Below are 20135 nucleotides of genomic sequence, written 5' to 3' on the forward strand. Positions count from 1 at the left end.
GGAGCGTTGAATGAACGTCTTTGCATAGCTCCAGCTGATCCTTTACATATTCTACGAGACCTGCTGGGACAGACTTCATTTCCATGAGCAGCTGATATAAAAATGAGCAGGACAAACCAAGACACACTGTGTGGACTGATCAGTTTTTATTCCCTTGTAAATATAATATCAATAAAAACACACCTTAAAAATAACAAATAAGGTTTATCCAACAGATGAAAAAGTAACAAAAGGCATATGTAGATCTTCTACATAGCGATTACAGAACAGTCTACCGTCCAAAAAAGGCACTAAATCTTGAAATAGAAGAGAACGAGAGGGGATTCAAAAGAAAAAACAGATTCAAACTGCTACAACAAACATCCTGCTGAGGGTTCGATACTTTTCTTATTACACAGAATTATTCAAGAGTTTATTTCCAGAATGAAATAGCAGATCAAATGTGTATAGTCGCATTTCCAGTCATTGGCTGATTAAATGAACATTAAGACGGAACATTTTTAGCTGGATGCCTTCACAATAACTGTCTTTTTCCCAGTTAAATAAAAGTTCAGGCAGCAGATCTCAGATCAGATGGAGCCTCTACAGCCCAGTCTGCTTTACTGGGAGCCAGTGAGGACATCTCAGATCCTGTACATATTTACTCTGCTGTGTTTATTGAGAAAGAGACGACAATGTGTAATTATGAATGTGATCGAGAAAACAGTGAATGCCTGGACACACATACACATGTTCCAGGACCTGATCTGATTCAGCACTGAAGGATGCTCGCCGTTTCAAAACAAAACAGAAAGGCAACAAAGGAATGAAGGCTGAAGATAGAACTGCATTTAAACGAGAGAAGAAGAAAACGCGCTGTTGTCAGAGACAAAGTCTGACACACTGCGGACTGGAGCATGAAGAGCAAAATGCTTTGAGTTTTTAAGGGAAATATAATATGATATAACTTTTTTATTATATGAAAAGACATTTTCAATTTTATAGATTGAGATTTTTTTTTATGTTGAAATGTACATTAACGCAGGTGGATTAAACCCACCTACAGAACATGTGCAACAAACAAGGCAGGAAGAAAATCTGAGAGCAACAACTTTTCAACAAAAAAAAAAAAAAGACAGCAGCTTGTCTCAGGTTTTCATTTACAGTTTCATTTAGTTTGTGGTTCCTCATTACGCATGCGTGTCAAATCTTTTGTTTTTAATTTGTTGAATTTTTGCTTTCAGATTTCTTGGCTCTGTAATGACACAAAAACAAGGATATTGACAATCTTTCAATTTTCTGCATCAGAGCTCTAAAGTACAACTTCACGATAAGAACATGAAGGCAGCAACTTAAAGCATTTCAAATGCTGAAATAATCTCAGAACAGCACTTTGTCTCAAATAAATCCACAGATTCACTTCAGAAAGGCTTCTGCTTGGCAGATTCAAAAGAAGAAAAAAAAACATTTCCAACCCTGGGAGGGGTTGGTACGATATTTTTGGTGTAAATAATCATATATTGATGACATAGCTACATAAGTGATGCCTCAGAGTCTAACTGCTTAAAGCAAAGACACCAGGACAGCTCTGCTGCCGCACAACTAAAGAGACATTCCACCACTAAGTTTAACACTTTCTCAGACGCTCGGTCTGAAGCCAACACTAACTACGTGTTGGGACTCCACCAGGATGAGGAGTAAAATAAACTATTATACATTTATTCCATGGACTCTGAGCTGATGAACAAATATATGTTTTTTTTCGGAGTGGAACTTCCCTTTATTTTCCAAATGAATATTTATTGGCTCGAGTTTGAGGGAATTTCCCTTTAAAAAGGACACTGAAGTTTGTTATTAACCAGCGTGTGCTGTCTTTACAGCTTTTTTAATTCCCAGCGGCCCGGGCGTTGATTCACATTACAGCAGCTGCGGAGGAGGAGGAGGTGTAGCTTATACTGTAGCTTAGGGGGGTAGTTTGATTGTTAGTGAGGTATATGTGTCGAGTGTTTAACTCTGAACTAGTAGCTGAGCCTGTAAAGCACCTGGTGATCAACAACGATGAAGCCACTTCACTGTTCGTATGTAGCCTAGCTTAGCATTATAATGTGTTTACAGCCGCTGTAGGAGACCTCCGGCCTGCACTGATCCTGTACACTGTAAAAAATAAGGCACTTTAACTTAAAATCATCCAGTACATCTCATGTGCTGAATAACTAATGTCACGTCAGGGACATGGTTCCATGGAGCTGGATCCCAGCTGACGTACTAAAGAGAGACAGCTCTTTCTACCAGCTGCCCCACAGCAACACCTGGGTCACACAATAAAACAGAAGTAGCTGTATACACTGATAACAACACAATCAATTATCAAAGATCAGCTGCTGAAGTTGACTAATAATCAGCATCATTAAAATCTTTTAATTAAAAACCTCATCAGGGAGCCAAGCTACACTAATTGATATAGAAACAGGAACCAGCGTGTGGAATACTGGGACCATCCCACTCTGTAGTCTTTCAGCCTGTTTTAGCTCATTGTTTTGCTTCTGGCTCACTACACCCTCAATCTCTTTTACACCAACATTAGCAGGTATAAATAGTTTTGTTAGAAAACAGGTAAACCCGTTAAAAAAGGTGAATGACTTCTTTCCCATTGAGAGGAGGGTTTTTTTTCCATGTCATTTTCGAAGTAAGGAGGGCACCAACAACTGAGGCGCTCTCTCACTTGCTGTGTTGCCAAATTACCAAATTAGCAGGTTCACCCAAGTGTCTCCATAACTACCGATTGGAGTCAGAACCGATTAAACTGCAGAGTCATTTGACCAGGAAGTGAATGCTGATTGTATCCATTCACACTGCAGAAACCAGATGTTAGTGGATTATAGGGGAGATTGTATGATTATAGAAATAATAACAATGCTTGCTGGGGGACACAGGGGGGCAGTGGTTCGCACTGTCACCTCAACGGCAAACACATGTGCAATCTTACCCAAACAAAAGTGTTTTGGATGAGATGAATATCATGGACACAAAAGTGGGATGAATAATGATGAGATAATCATGTCTCCTGCTAGTTATTTAGTATTTTCTCATCCAACCAGTAGTTAGACTCTGGTCTAAAGGGCTAACCCCTGATCAAGGACCCATGAGGATTTTATTGTAAAGCAGAGAACAGATGGGACTTCTACAGCGGCTGTACTGGGATAAATATTTCTAGATGTGACTCGTGTGATCAAACATTTATATATTTCAGATAAAGACGCCTTCTCGTTGTGGTTGTCTGTAAAGAATCTAACTCTGAGCTTTCTCAGGAACAACCTCAGTTTCCCTAATCTTTTTTTTACCTTCGGGCTCTGGGTTCGGTCACTGACACTGACCATGAAGTGTTGGACGAGCAGCGACTCTTAAGCACCATGACATTTATCCAATAAAGTGTCATTTGAAATGAAAACTGAGTTGAAACGTGAACATGTGTGTTTAGAACACATGGCATATCGGGCACGAACACAGATATACCTACAGAGGAACACGATGCATTTAGCTTTGCGATAATGTGACACATCTGATGCATCATTGATTAGCATATCTCTAATACATAGTTCCATCCAGGACGATCATACACTCAGGAAATACAGAAACTTTCAACTTAATACTTTGGCTAAAGCTTCACTCACCTTTTGCCAACAACAAAGACTCATATTGATAGTTTCTCTCCTTTGAAGCTAATATGTTTATATACTGTAAATAGAAATGGATCCGGGCACACATACACACACCCTCACAGTTTATATCATATATATACTGTATATACGTATGTGTGTACGTATGCGTACATACGCCTCTTTTATATTCATGTATTCACTTTACACTTGAATCTGTAATATCGAAACAGTTTGATTAAACTGTTGAACCCTCCCAGCTGATTCTATTGATTATAGATGATCTCACAGTGATCATTCATTCTGCCTGAGCATCCGACACGGAACAGGGCACAAATGAATAGAAAACACTTGGTCGTCTGGACGCTCACATTTCTAGTTTTTACACAAATCTGTATTTGGCGACATGTGACATTTGTGTTGAGTCACTTTTTCTTTCTTAATCATTTGATATTGATATGGAAGCAAAGAGGCGATAACAATTTGAATTCTCTGCCGAGGAGGTTATGTTTCCACCTCAGGCATTGGTTTGTTTGTTTGTTTGTAAGTAAGATAACACAAAAACTACTGAACAGATTACTACACAACTTAGTGGAAGGATGTGTTATGGGTCGGGGAAGAAGCAACTACTAAACTTTGTTAGGATCAGGATTTTTTTTCTCCACTTTCTTTAAAATTAGGTATGCTGAGTGTCATTCAGCTTTACCGCCTGATTTAGAGCAGTGAAGTACGGTGCTGCTCATGGGGCTTGAATTCCTTTTTTTAAATTTCAGTAGCTCATTTTGATTTGTGAAATGTAATAGAAAATATTATTTTCTACCATGTAAATTGGAGAAACCTGAAAAGAATTCTGAAAATTCTAAAAAAAGATCACTCATTATTTCATAAAGTGGAAAATTCCAGTTGCCCATTTTCACTTCCACACTTGGTGTGAATAAATAAAAAAAGCCTTTACTAATGCATGGCAAAGATTTCATGTCGGGTTATTTCTATCTTTGTCCTGCATTAGCCACACTAATAAAGGCTTGTTCATTTTCCATAGAGTGCTTTGGGTTACTTTCTTTCTTTGTATCAAAATCAGTCACTTTAGCACCAAAAAGCACCTTTTGATTTTTTTTACACATACATTTCAAAACAGAAATTTAAATTCAAGCAGCGAAGACAAGGAAATGAGGTTGTGTTACATGAGGTTTGTCGTCCAAGGATGAGACGCTCAGACAAGTGACTGAAAACCTGGACAGCTGGAGTTATATCAGAGTTTGTGACCATAAAAACATTGGAGTAAATGTGTTCAAATTCAAATGATTGTACCCATTCTTTGCTTCCATATGTTGAGCTTATTTCATCAGGGTGGGGGACAGAGGAACTGGTCATTTTAAGTCATCTGGAGCTGTAACGTGACCTTGACCTTGAAAAAAACTAAGCTTATTCTGCTGTTCTCTTCACTGGAAGGAATCAACAGCGAATGTGAAATGTAATCAACTGTGATGACATGATTTACATAACTCTGATTTTAAAACAAGCAGTTAAAATGAACTTAACTGTCAAATCATGTATTTCGTTTTTTGAGGCTGTTCAGTTGTGTTGTGATCACAGTGCAAGACCCTGAAATCTTTTGAATCCCGTGATGAATACAGTGTCTGTAAAAACGCAGTTTATCAAGGAAATCTGCACAAAACATCAAGTCCTGTTACTAAGTCAGTCTCTTCTATGGAGGATTAAAAATGCCTTAATAACAAAGAATAATGCGTGAAACAACACACGTTACTTTTGAGGATACTCTGGATTTTCGGCCTCATAATTGAGTGATTTGTCATGTTTTTCAATTTCTTTGTTTGATTTTCTTGTTATGAAGGCATTTGAAATATTCACAGTCATCTGACGAGGACTTTGACAGATAGAAGTTAATCGTTATTATTATTGTCATTGTTATAATACACTAGTAATGCCTATAGAAGCATAGCAGAGCAGGTTGATGGTTGGAGGTAGGGTTGGGAGGTATCTCAGGGTTGGCGTTTACACGACTTTTGGTCATTTTTTTCCACTTATTACATTCCTATAAAATCCGCTTGCATATTAACACACCTGTTTTCTGACAACTCCAGTATCAACCACCCTCTTCAGTCATCCTCAAGCATTTCCGTCTTGATATCATTCCCCACGCTGCAGCCCGCCCCTTCCACCAGATTGGCAGCCTTCTCCAGCCCGATGGGGTCCTGGGGCTCGGACAGCACGCTGTGGATGCTGGGTTCGTCCTGGAGAGAAGGGGACGGCGGAGACCAGGACACGCCTGTCAATCTGGATCCTTCTGCCTGCGGACCCGTCCCGGTCACTAGGGAGCGGCCAATCAGAGACGTGCCCCTCTGTCCGGACAAGCCTGCTCTACTCAGAGCGGAGAACCAGCTGGGGAGCAGTGTGGGAACCTGAGCAGGGAGAAGAGGAGAGAATGACTTTTGGCTCAATCTATGTTTGTTATTTAATTTGAATCAACACTCTTTCCTTTAAATAAACCCTCCTCTCTAAGGCTACATCCGTACGACTTGAAAATTAAAACGATCTCTCCACACAAGCATTTTGGCTAAATATCAAGTTTAATGCCGGTCCATACTAACACGCCTGAAAATGCATATCACATGACCTCTCACATACACTCGGTATGCACATGTCAGTGTAAACAGGAAGACGTGCATGTGCTATATACCTACCTACGCATGTAAGCAGTTCTACCATTGTAAAATGCAGAATTTTACAGCACAACATCTGCTTGTCAAAAAAAACAGGGTCAGCAACTATTTGTATTGATTGTCCATGTTGTGTTCTCTACTGATAGCTGAGGAGAATGCTGGTGGTTTTCTCTCAGAAGGGGGTCATATGATGGAAGCCTGATGAATTAGCTAAAGCAACGTTGTGACTGTCGTTTCCAAGCATCTCTGTTTCTGCCTGTCCAGACGTGTGGACAGCCCTGCGGTTTTAAAACTCCTCCTTGTTAGTGGCTCTAAAACTCTGGAGTAGTGTGAACATCAGGCGTATCCATAGCAGAGTTGATGCGTTTTAAAACAAAAACGTGGTAGCATGGATGTAGCCTCAATCTGAGACGGAAACTCAGTCGAACTGTACCTGTGTTGGAGATGAGAGGTCGGCTCTGCTGAACCCAAACTGCCTGGCTGAAGCTCTCTTGTCAAATAAAGAAACCTCACATCCCTGTAACAGAGCAGCAAGCAGGCTATACAATAACCACATCCTCATACTGGCAGATAAACAGTATCACAATGCTGTGACTTTATAACTACATATCCATAATGGTAGTGATGCTGTTTTTACTACTGACCATACCAAGTCTCTGGAAAGATCGGGGGAAATTACTTAATGTATATTTAAAACAGGCAAACATTGTAAATTTTAAAAAAACTAAAGTAGATTTTAGAAAGTTTCATGTACTGTTGAAAATAGTTTAGGTGGCGTTATGATACGTGTTCAATTTGATACATTTTATAACTTTGGTAAAAACAAAAAGTGACTCATCTAAGCTGTTGGGTGTAAATCAATCTACATGTACTTTACCTGGTCAGGGAAGTCGTTGCCATCCACCTCGTCGCTGTTGGACTGACCTCCAGGACTCTGAACCTCGATGCCGTGACTCTCCAAGATGGCTGCTTCTTCAAAAACACAAACCTGATCATAGCATATCGACCTGCATCAACAACACACTCGGATGCATTCAGAAGCTGCTCCTCTACAGCAGAATGTCATCTTGCTGATGCACCTGCTGGTAAAGATGCAAATATGCGTTTGTCACTGATACCCGGGTGTGTGTGAGATTCTCCAACTGTGTTGTGTTGTTTTGTGTAGAGAAGGTGTGGGTCTACAGTCAACAAGTTGGTTAACAAAGATGTGAGTTAAAGTGAAAAGGCTCCTTCATGTGCGTTTATTGATTTATTTAGAGACTAATAAATAAATCTCTGCACAGCATGAAAGATAACATGCATTAAGTTTGTACCTTTGTCATGCTGAGTTCTACAGTCCCACTGATTATAACTACAGACACCACACACAAACACAGGTAGACATTACCAATGTTGGCGCGCCTCTTGATGTCTTTGCGTCTGTTGGCAAACCAGTTGTAGACCTTCAGAGATGTGACCCTCTCCAGATCAGTCAGCTTCTTTCCTGTGACACACACACAAACACACACATGGCTTAAATAAAATAAAGTCGTTAAAAAACAAACAGAACAGAATCAATTCTCCAAATGTGTTAAGACAGATGTACTCTCCATGACAATGGAAAGAAGTCTAAAGTAACTGGATGACATTTTACAGTCTTGATATGTTGACTTTTAAAATCGTGACCAGACTTTCTGATCAGTCTCAGTACTGGGCAGGGAAGAGAGAAAACCACACGTTTTTCCTGTGTTCCCCTTCCCTTCATTATCATATATTTCCACTTAATCGTTTAGAATATAGGACAAGATGTTGAATTCCCATTGTACGTTTGAAGGTCATCTGCACAATTTAAGTTACCATCTACCAGTAGATGTTAGCCTGTGTTAGCGGCTGCCAGCAGGTGTTAAGGACATAACTGTGCACATTAGCGTTATCAAGTGTTTTGGCCTTGTAATCAACTTTACAGGCCGAACTTGAGGGCATCCTGAGGCTAAAGGTAAATCTGATTGGCTACTGGATTGTATAGCAGCACTTTTAAAGCCATGTTGATGCTCAGTAGATCACACATCATTACCTCTCTGCCTTTTTAAACTAAACGTTAATTTTAGAATATGGGACAAGATGGAGAATATTCCTTGTATGTTCTACTGCACTAATTAATGCCTACCACCAGTGGATGTCATCAGATGTTAGTGAGCACTATCGGATGTTAGGGACATGTCTTCAGTCAAATATATAATTCATAAGTAGCTAATTTGAACAAATATGCATGAAGTTGCATTTGAACCCTGCGAACCCTGTTTGACTTGTTATCACAGATGAGCAACACAATGAGACCTTGTCCTCTCACTCATTAAACAAATGTAACTGCTTACTTTGCATTTGTGAGTCAATAAAAGTTCAGACTGACCAAGTCAAAGTTTACTTAGATTATCATCTACCTGGTTTATGAATGACGGCGTTGCAGGCAGTGGCGATATCCTCTCTCTTGGCTTCATCAGGGTACTGGTTATCACTGAAGTAGCTGGGAAACACACACAATTCAACAATATAATTACGATGCCAATCAAACAATTTACCATGACACTCCTGTCCATCCACCCTTCCTCACCACTCCTCCTCCTCACCTCTCCATGACAGCCAGACACTCCTTCCTCCAGGTGAATCTGCTCCCTCGCCGAAGACGGAAGCCACCGGGGGCAGCGCCAAATGGGGGCGGAGCTTGTTGCCACTCCATCATGTCCTCCAGAGCCAGTGGGGCAGCTCGCATGGCCAGAGTGGCACCTTAAATCACAAATACATTACTCAATTAAAAATAAAATACATAGTCACTTTCAGAACCGAGGTCTTTAAAGTGGGATGATCTGTGAAGAAAAAAGAGCTGAAGAAACAGTACGCTAGAAGATCGTGTAGAAAAGCCTGAATATGTGTGATTTGGTTGAAGAGAAAAAGTCGTTTTGGGAATTTCACTGTTTTAACGTTTCTATAGTCAGTCACTAATAAATATCTTTGGAAAAAAAAAAAATTTCTGTCAAACAGCAATATAAGCCTAACTTTCCTGAATGTCTATGGGAACCATGAGTTGAGTGAAAGTAAGCAAGTAAACTAATGTGGAGTGATGATGTGTCTTTTTCCGAGTTGCTTCTGAGGGTAGGTTCACAGTTACTTTAAAATCCCTGCAGCTAGTTTATATAAACGTATACATTCAGTTCCTCCACCTAAAAATACTGTACATCTAATTTATAATCATGAAAAGAAATCGTTGTATATTGCAAAGTTATATATAACTTAGACTTTAATGTCAGCATCACATTGTAAAGAGTGACCCGTCACATCCTGATGTACAGAAGGGGTTATTATTAAAGCATCACTCCAGTCTTAATTTTCCAGGCGAAGACACAGACTCACTTCAGTAAGACTGTTCTCTCTTTTCATACTTTACATTCCACTCAGCTTGACACAGTGTATTCATTGTTCAATGACAGCCAAACAGCTTTCTTTTTCTGAGGAGTAAAATCTCAAGATGATCATAAAAAACGCAAACATATGCCACTGCTTTTGCTTCTTTTAATAAAACATTACATCTGCGACTGTATGTGTATGTACTGTTTTAACTTCATTTGTTGCCATCTCAACGTCTATACATTACATTATTCATTGATCTTATCCTTCAGACTTATTTCATTTCACATTTAACTGGTATTTATTTACATTTTATTTTCCTTGAATTATCTAATACTGTTGTGACGTTCATTGTGTCTTCATGTCTTGTATCCTCTCAATTAAAGCTAAAGAATATCTCTCTCTCTCTCTCCCTCTTTATCTTCTAATTGCAGTCATAGCTTTGAAAACCAGTGAGCTGAGGGACAAAATTTATTTTCTGCGCTGATGAAATCCAGCTGACAGAACAGGGTGTCCAGGGTCCTACCCAAGGACACACTGACAATATGCAGAGGACATTAATTGTCCAAAATAAACTGTGCTTTTACAGATTAACCATCCTTTTCTCTCAATACAGCCGTTTTCAGACATGAAGTCCAGACAATGTCCATACATTATCTGGACTTTGGCTTTCACATATGAGGAATGCAGCAGGACACTGGCAAATCTCTGGGACATTCAGGCGAGGGGGGGCATAGGGGTAGATCTTACTAGAGGCAGAACATAATGTTTAAATTCTGCTGCGGTTGGCCCTTATCACCAAAAGCTCTCGAATCTCATCTTTCCCAGTTGAAATCTATGTCTGAGTCCTCTACACGTATGGCACCTCTTCAGTTTTCTTCTGTCTCATACTAGAAACATGACACGTTGCTGCTGTATTCTCACATGGAGTCACTAGCAAATTCTCCAGAGTTTTAGCTAGGACACTGGTAGTAAAAACTCCACAGACTGTTTGGAGCAACAGACCCAGACATTTGCGTTCTCACATACAGCCCCTCTGGAAAATCATATTTTAGTGCTAGTCTGAAAGCAGCTTCTAGGGAAAGACTTTGTGCTCAGTCAGGGTTAAGAAACTGTAACCGAAGGCAGCAGTGTTCACAAGTGGGAGAAGGGGCAAGGTTATGTGGGAGATGGGCAGTGGTGTTACCCGGGTTAGTCTTCTCCAGCTGGTACCAGCGGAAGAAGCCTCGTTTCTTCTGCTCGCTGAGGTCAGATCCCTGCTGCAGGAGCCAATGGGAGATCCGACTCTGACTGATCCCTGGGAGGAAGCGGAGCGGCGTCAGATCGGAATCCTCAGTTGGCAGGATGCTTGCTGATACACCATGCGGCTCTGGTAGTGATTTAATGGGCCTGGTTGTCAAAGTACAGATGAAGCTGATACTCACCCGTTACCTGAGCGACCACGGCCTGGGAAATCCGCCTGTTCGCCAGAAAGGACTTAATCTCCTCTTTGATCAAAGAGCTGTCCCTTCTACAAGCACAGAGAGTATAGTGTTCACACAGAGTGTAATAAATGGCAACATTCCCAACGGTCAGACATTACAGACACACAATGCACAACACAACAGTCACTTTGCTCTAACCCGCTGTAACTGTGAGTCACAGTGTGTGGACGACAGTATCTGTTGCAGCGGAACATGTGCAGGAATTTAAACCTGATTCTGTTGGAATATTCTCTGCTCTTCTGCTTTGATTTCATCTTCACACACATTCAGATCAATAACAATGATTGCTGCTGTCTGGCTGCAGACTACAAATGAGAGGCACTGGAGGGTTGGTGTGTGTGTGTACGTGTGTGTGTGTGTGTACAGTCTCTGTGATTGTAGACAGTAATACTCGTATCATATTCACATTCAGTGTGAGCTATAAGCAGCCTTGTCAAGATTTTTGTATTAACACCTGCTCTCTTGTGTCAGGACCTATACCTTTTAATGTGGTTCAAACACCACATACATTTCATTATTGGAATAATCATAGTTCTCCACACTGATTAGTCGTGGTTGTCCAGTTATTGCTGTGCGCTAAGTTCAGACTCCTTTTTTTATACAGTCAGCAACAAGGTTCTTGGTAGTATGCCAACTAGTGTAAACTAGTTTGTGTTTATGGTCTTTTTGTTGCCCCTATCGCTTTGTTTACAACTGACATCTCACCAGTAACTAAGAAGCTTCAGCTGTTAACACTGAAGCTTTCTCTCAGCTGTTGTGTCCATGTTTTGATTTTGTAGGGTAAAACAGTCATTATTTTACGGATAATAGAAATCTGAAATAAAACCACGGTGGCACAAACACATAAACAGAAAACACAAAAATCAAAAGTGACATCACAACATAAGGTGCTATGTACAGGTGCTTTTAGAATACAAAAACAGTTATGTAGAATGTTTGAGTTCTTCCTTTCAGGAAGAAAACGAGGAACACAAACTTTCACTTCTACCTTATTCAGGGGAAAAAAGGATAAACACAAACTCCATTCTTTTTGGGAGCTACGAGCACTTGTACCGTATCACCGCATATAAACAAGCATCAAATTTTAGCAGCTACTGACTTGACAAATAATGGCTCAATGCAGACTGCAGCAAGTATCTCTACCGTATAAAACAAACTGCTTAGCTGGGTTTCTACCCCATCAGTGCTGGATTGTACACTGAGGTAAAGCGTTCCTCTATAATGTCCATTACTTTGTCATTATATTTGACCAGTGGAATGCTGGTCTATCCCTTGTTTAGCCATGTGTGGAGCTGACTTCTCCACTGGGGGGAGGAAACATCAGTTTGTAAAGCTCAAGGAAGAGGATGCGCTGCTTTATTACAAGAGACCAATTAAAGAAGAAATACAGTTGCCAAACAACAAAGTTAGTCCTGATAATTGAAGCCTCGTCTCTTGTTAAACCAGCATTATGTTAGAAAACAACTTATAACCATCATCTTTGGTGGCTTAGATTTGTTTGATTTCTAATGGGCTCACTGCTGCCCCCTTGAGGTTGATGAGAAGTCGCCCATGGACAAAATTGTCCCCAGCAGGTTGACCTGGTTCATATTGGTTTAGTCAGTCCTGGCCTAAGAACAGTCCAAGTTAAGACAAGTCTGATCTGCTCTTACCTCATCAAGTCCTCCACCTTTTCATCAACATCTATGTCTTCTTCACTGGCCTCAAACCCGTAGCCTGGTACAGTCACACTGCCGCCAACCACGCCGAGAGGAAACCGCGGCGGTGACAGCCTCCCATTGCTGACGGCAACCAGGCCGTTCTGAGCCACCGCTGCCATAACGACAGGTGAGGCTACTGGAATCGGCAGAGGCAGGGAGGTGGTGTCGAAGTTATTGTTGGGTGACATGGAAAGTTGGTTGTCAGGGAAGCTCGTCTGAGTGGCAGCGGAAGTCATGGATGAGGAGGCGGGGACGGTACTGGAAGAAGACGAGGGAGGCATGTAGGAAGGTTTGTGGCTCAACTTATGTCCATGTTTCCGGTCCAGGTGGTCCAGGGTTTCCAGGGCATGGAGGACCTCCGCCTGGGTGATCCCCGTTCTCCTTAGCCTCTGGAGGAGGTCGATCTGCTCGATGGTGAAACGAGGCTCTTCACCCTGCTGGAACATCCTGAAGGACATCACAACAGCAACATTAATACCAAAGAAGATTGACTGTCTCACTTTTCAACACTTCGCAGTAAGACCCCACACGTTGTGGTGAAGAGCACAAACTCCTATCAGAGCAAAACAGGTTGGTGTCTGAGCACATCCATTCATTTCTATGCTTGACACAGTCATAAACACTCAAGATCTCCAAATCTATTAATCTTCAAGTCTCCCAAAAATGTTTTAACAAAATTGTAATGAAGATATAGATTTTAAAAAACAAACAAAAAAAGATCATTTATTCTTCAGATCAGCTGGCTGGTGATTTGGCTAAGAGGGGAAATAAAATATTGCCTAAACATGCAGATGATACAGTAATTATAGATAAAAGGTAACCGGTGAGACACTTAAACCTGAGCAAAAGAAAAGACACAAGAAGAAGAGGGAGATAAAGGGATAAAGTGTCAAATGTAGGATATAACTGGTTAACACAAAACATTAGAAGTTAATTTGACAACAGTGTATTTAACTGTTGCTAACATAATGAAATGCATGCAGTTATATGCCAAAGAAAACAAAACACAAAAAGACTGGGCCAGCTGTAGTATATGAGGTAAATGTGTAGGCCTAGTTGTATATTAGATGAATATCTCCAATCTTTAAATTTAAAATTTCGCTTTCATGAAGAAAAAAATATGAAACAAAGGGAAAGTTTAAAACATTATTCTAACTTTGCTTCAGACATCTAAATAAATGAGTAGGTTTTCAGTTCAGTGGTTTAAGGACATCTGTCTGAGATATACATTTGGTGAACCCCCACAGGGCAGGGAAAGAGGCAGAATGTAGTTTAAAGGAGTTGGGCATCAGTTATTGGGAATTATTGCTTGAATCATTTGACTAATCATCAGGGTAATCCTCTCTCTTTTGTCAGGTTGAAAAGGTTTGTGGGGACCAACAGTTTCTTATGCATTTGTTTACTGTCCGAAATGGAGTGTTATGGTATGAGGATTGGGTGCAGGTCAACCTGCAGAGGTCATGGGGTTTATTTGTGGTCATCCTGGCTGAGTAAGGGGCCAATGATTGATGCCAGGCAAAGAATCTCTGCTATAAGAGAAGCAGGAACACGTCAAATAAATGTAGGAGGCAATATCTAAAAATGACCAATTTTTGAATTAAATAAAGATTTATTCAGCATATTTCTAGACATGGATGAAAAACACTGCATGTAAACATAACATTAGATTAGAGGTCCAGAGGGAGCATTAGCTTTGAATACAGAAAAAGGAAATACCACAGAGGACAGGAACTATATGAGGAGGGATTCATGAAGCATCACATTGATTTGAATGAAGGAGACTGGAGAAGACAGGAGTAATTTTACGCATTGTGTGAAATGCAGTTATGCACAGGCTTTCGTCTTTCATGTCACGTCTGCTGCATGCATTGTTTTCAGGAAATTCCTTGTGTGCAATATAAATCACACATTGGCCCCAGTGAATATTACTACACATGGCAGAGGAGATTAAAGAATATGAATGTAAATGTTATCAAAATGGGGTCTGATGACAGAATCTTTAATTCGAGGGATTATAATTGAAGGGATTCAATTACATATGCAACTTTCCATTTGCTTAATCTGTTAAGCTTTACATCCCCAAAAAGCACCGACAAGGAGACGATCACACAGCAAAATGAGGCAAAGTCACGTCTGCTAGCTTCCTGTCTGCAGATTTACAACACACACACACGAGAAGACAGAGTGCAGCAGCTGCTATCCAGATCTGAAGTGCATTCCTCTAGGTTAAATAAGAATGTTATTACAGTGGATGTTTTTAACCCCAGTAATCACATCATGTTACCGACATGATGCTGCAGACACAGTTTTTGAATTGTAATTGTATGTGGTTTTAGTTTTACTGTCATTTTTTCCGACATGACATTTTTTCCTAAATGTGCTCTAATTCAATGTCATTTCATAATCATGGTCACTGAACTGAAGTTTTTTATTTAATGTCATTTCTAAAAAAGGTTCATAATCATAGTCACTGAAGTGAAGTGAAGTGAAGGGAGGGAGAAGGAGATAAACAGACAAATGATGTAGCACATCTGTCTCTGTGCTTTTCTTTCTAGTGCCAAGAAGAAAAACAGGACAAAGAATCAAAGTCAGCAGACATGTCAACACTTATAGAGAGGGAGGGTGAGGTTTACTGCGTGTGTGTATGTGTGTGCCTGGAAAAATGCCAAGAAAAATTTACATTTCAGGCAGCCAAGCGCCATACTTTGTGTCTCTGCTGCAGAGGATGAGTCATACTGTAGACTATTAGACAGTTGGAATGATAAACATTATCGATAACAAGGCGACAAAATCATGGTAAAACGATTCACTAAACTATTTTAGTTAACAATTTATATTTAACTGATCAAAATGATTTGCCTTTAGTTGTGTCTTAACTTGTAGACGCCATACATGTACATACACTCAATTACCCTCACTGACAAAAGAGAAAACAATAGAAAAGCTGGATTATCATATCGACATAAGAATGAAAGACACTTGGGAATTAGCTCAGGTTACTTATGATTCTCTCGATCATCTCTGAGATCTTTGATTGGAGCCCACCTATAGTTAATTCATTTGACTGGACATGATTCAGTAAAGCACACAACTGAGGTTTCATGACTGACAATGTATATCAGAGCAACAACACAGTCAAAGGAGCTGCCTGCAGAGCTCAGAGACAGGATTTTGTGTCGAGGCGCAGATCAGGGAAAGGCCACAAAAACATTTTTGCAGCATTGAAGGTTTAGGCTAGAACCACAGTGGCCTCTGTGATTCTTTACTGGAAGAAGTTTGGAAGCAAAGGCCAAACTGAGAGATCAGCGAGAAAGGGCTTTTGTGAGAGAGGTAACCAGGAACCCTAAAGTCTCTCTGGCCGAGCTCCGGAGAGACTTTTGGGTAGAGATGGGAGACACTTCAAAAAGGGTAACCATCACTGTAGAAGTACATTGATCTGGGCTTCATGACAGGGTGTTCAGACGAAGGCCTCTCCTTAGTGCAGGAAATTAACATCTACTTGGTGTTTTCAACAACGCACCGACAAGACTCTCGGTGTGTGAGAAACAAGATTTGCTGGTCTAATGAAGCCAAGACTGTGTCGAGACAAGACGCCCAGGTTGCCATTCTGGATTTCTGTTTGAGAGAACTTGCCTGGTTCTTGCCACAGCCTGTGAGGAATGTATTGCATGGTTCTTGTACATCTAAATGATCTGTACAAGTTATTGTGAATTGTACAAGGCCTGAACCCAAATACAGTATATGAGATCCTTTGTAGGACTTATAATGCCTGTGTAAGGAAGATGCCAGCCTGTCTGTATGTCCAGATAAGGCAGACCTTGAGTCTGTGGGGGGACCGAGGTGACGCAGGCTAATATATTTTTTTCCTTCCAGAGAGTATAATACTGTGAGGCATCTGCTGTACTCATTTAGCTTTCTGGTTTGAATCTATGCATGTACGTTAGACCGAGAATCTTCTCTGTCAACTGATCCATATCATAATAAACTCATATATTCAAATAAGAACTGAGCCTATAGTTCCCTTTTTCAGCCTGTATCATTATCATCATCAGACATCTGTGCAGAAGACATTTCTTCATCAACTACTAACGCTGTATAGACAGATTGTGCATTTCCAAACCGTGTCCAATCAATTGAACTTCCAACATCTCAAAGGTGACTTAAAGCAATGGGAGGCACCAGCTACATTTCCGGTGATGTTATCAGATACATAATGTGAAGTAAATGAGATTGAGAATAACGACTGGTCAGTGGCTGGCATCTTAACGCCAGCTCTAAAATGTTTTCATTCCATTACTTACAAACCAGCAGTGCTGCAGATGCTGTAAACTAAAATTAAGACAAGCAGAGGGTGACCGACAAAACACTGAGAAAATGGGACTGAAACTCATACCAGTGAAAATCTCATTTGAACTATGCTATGCTGAAGACATTCTATGACACTCGTGACTAATGGCTCCAGGCTTTTTTTATATTAAGTAGAATTAACTTAATTCTCATAAATACGGAGAAATAAGCTCCACTTCCAGCCTTTAGAGTTTACAGTAGACCGCTGCAAACAGAGACAACCAGCTGTACACAAGTCACCATCTTTAAATAGTCCACCAGGCCTTGAACTTGAACAATGTGTGACAAAACTCAGCAAGAGAACCGCTTGACTTGAAGATTGGTTAACACGGGCTAACTTATACAGTATCTCACTGATTTGATTGTTTTTTTGCATACTTTCTGTAGAGTGCGGTAGAAAATAGAGCACATCCTACTGCAACAGGAGCAGGGTGGGACGTCTCAGTACAGCCGCGGGGCAAAAGCAACAATGTTTGGCCTAATTTATCTGCAAGGTTACCGTCTCTACCAGCCACACTGGCAGGAAACCAACTTTCCTCTTAAAGGTGTAACTATTGTAACAAGACACAATGACACCATGTGACTCGGAGGCAAACTGGACTTTTCCCCTTCCTGTCCTGAAAAAAGAAATGGGCAAATTATGTATCATAAGACCGGAATACAAGAGTGTTTGCCATCAAAACAACCAAATCAAGGCAGGAAACCGACTTTTATACTTTTATACAGTGTTTGCCACAGTAGCTACCAGACCACTTTGAGATTCCCTTTGTGCGCATCTGTCTGGACTCAGGACCCAGTCACTGAAGCTGAGCTGATGATCACCAAAGTTTCTCACCCTGGCTATACCAAATCAATCGTCACTGTCTGGAGGCTGCACTTACTCTGGTCGAGACAGGGTTCTCACTGTACCTTTAAAAGAAGTGGTCCAAGTTTTCTCTTGAAGTTACTGCCTCCACCAAGGAGGTAAAGTGTCCCTTCTGCATTTGTTAGTCTGTGTGTTAGTTAGTAGGATTAAACAATAACTACTGGATGGATTACCATGAAACTTGGAAGGGTGTGGTATGGGCCAAGAGAGAACCCATACAATTTTATTTCCCCCCCTCAGTGTGTGTAATTTGGTGCAGATCTAAATAAAATGTGGCCTAAGTAGTGAATGTAAATGTGATTTCATAAGAGGACTGCTGGGCCTCAGCAGAGGTATGTGCTCTACTGACTACCATTCTACTTATTATTTTATAGGAGGGACAGCCTCAACTAAAATGGACAGAAATAGTCTGGAAACTTTAAAAACATGTATCACATGGTCTAGTTTTAAATGGATGTCAGTTGTTCTGGTTGTGGTAAATGACAATTGACACTTTGTCAGAGTTGTGTGTATGTAATGTGTAATTACTGTGTTTCTGGTACAGAGGAAGGACTAGTAATAATCAGATTGTGGTGTCTCACAATGCTGAAGTCTTTGAGAGGAAATTACAAAGCATTGGCAAATGGACATTATGGACATAAAGAAAGTGGAAATAAAATATATAAACCACAAAAGCTGAAGTCACAACCAGTGCAATACTTCAACAGTTTGACTCTAGACCTTGTGTTTCCTTCACACAATCCTGAAGCCCTTGACCTCTGGCCTCTCCATGGAGAGGATCCCTTTCAGAATAAGACTCTGAACCAGTAGCTGTTTTACTCCTCAGACTGATATGTCACTTTCCATACATCTGACACAAGTCTAGCATGTTAAAGATAACCAGGACTTTTATAAATGAACCCGGTGACCTGCCTGAGATCCCAACCAGACGTGGCACCGACTGTCTCCTGGTTGCAGCTGAGCACTCGGACAAGTTATAATTACAGTAACAACTTTAATAAGTGCAGAGTGAAATCCAACTATGAACGAGCAGCTGGTGCATGTGCTCACAGACTACATGGTGGTAGACCCCAAAGTAAAAGGTAGCCCCCAACTCAGATCTGTATATACAGTTCATCTACTTGCACGTTGAATTACATTGAGAAAGTAATGTCTTTACTGTTGCCCTTCCTCCAGCCAAACAGACATGGACGCCAGATGGTATCTCAGGACGTTCTGCTGACAATGAAGAACTCCTCTTCAATTCGGCGTGCACGCCACAAACCAACACAATCAACCCACAACACACTGGCTCATTGTATCGCCGCTTCCTCCTCCGGAGTCCAGCGTCATGATCGAACACGACGGAACCACACGGTGGATCACAGTGTGGACAAGCTGGGAAAAGTTGACATTGTGTCTGATCGAACGGTTCCCGGTGAGCCAGGTGAAAGCCGAATGACAGCCGGACATGTTAGTGACCGGATGAGCCCGACAGAAGCAGCCGAAGCGGAGAGGAGCCGAGCGGACGAGTGAGATGCGACAGCACTGGCTTGCCTTTTTCTGAGGAGTTTTCAGTAGTGAGTCTAGAGGGAAACGTCTCCGGAGCTAACAGCAGAGCCGAGTGAACACAGATGTAGTTTCAGCTTCACCCACCTGATCATTCCAGAGCCGGAGCCTCCGCAAGCCTTCACTCCGACATGTAGCTGCTGCCTGGCGGCGCCACGACTCACCCACACTGACAGGCTTTTTCCCAAAATGTCTCCTCTGTTTCTAATTGGGTTTCAATCCGCCGTCAGACAGATTCGCCTTTTGTCCGGCAGACAGGCGCCATGTTGACACCGCGACGCAAGGAACCACGGGAGTCGCAGTTCACAGAAGTTGGAGTGAGAGACTACACGCACTCCGAGCTGCCGATCACCTGAGCTCAGGGCGTGGAGTGGATCTGCTGTGGACGACTAGTGAAGCCAGAGAGTTGAGGACATACTAGGACATACTAGGAAGTTAAGTTCTGTTTTGTTGTGACAGGTAAATTATTTTTTTAGCTTCTTTGAATGGTT

The 20135-nt window shown here is 41.1% G+C and overlaps 1 protein-coding gene across 1 annotated transcript; it reads right to left on the minus strand.

The window, feature by feature from the left end:
- Positions 1-129: 129 nt before the first annotated feature.
- LOC132998679 (homeobox-containing protein 1-like) lies at positions 130-19907 on the minus strand. Its single transcript, XM_061068407.1, has 10 exons — positions 19732-19907; positions 12837-13331; positions 11125-11210; positions 10887-10997; positions 8926-9082; positions 8740-8822; positions 7707-7802; positions 7197-7291; positions 6753-6836; positions 130-6058 (listed from the first exon to the last, which is right to left on the minus strand). The coding sequence occupies exons 1-10, from the start codon at positions 19737-19739 to the stop codon at positions 5756-5758; spliced, it is 1518 nt and encodes a 505-aa protein (XP_060924390.1). The 5' UTR covers positions 19740-19907; the 3' UTR covers positions 130-5755.
- Between the last annotated feature and the right edge of the window lie 228 nt (positions 19908-20135).

The sequence above is a fragment of the Limanda limanda genome, chromosome 3 (genome assembly GCF_963576545.1).
Source record: "Limanda limanda chromosome 3, fLimLim1.1, whole genome shotgun sequence".
Lineage (NCBI taxonomy): Eukaryota > Metazoa > Chordata > Actinopteri > Pleuronectiformes > Pleuronectidae > Limanda > Limanda limanda.

Coding starts and splice junctions, on each gene's coding strand:
- LOC132998679 (XM_061068407.1), bottom strand. Junction 7,803..8,739: donor CGCCGTCATTCATAAACCAG/GTAGATGATAAT, acceptor TGTGTGTCACAG/GAAAGAAGCTGACTGATCTG. Junction 6,837..7,196: donor GCAACGACTTCCCTGACCAG/GTAAAGTACATG, acceptor GCTCTGTTACAG/GGATGTGAGGTTTCTTTATT.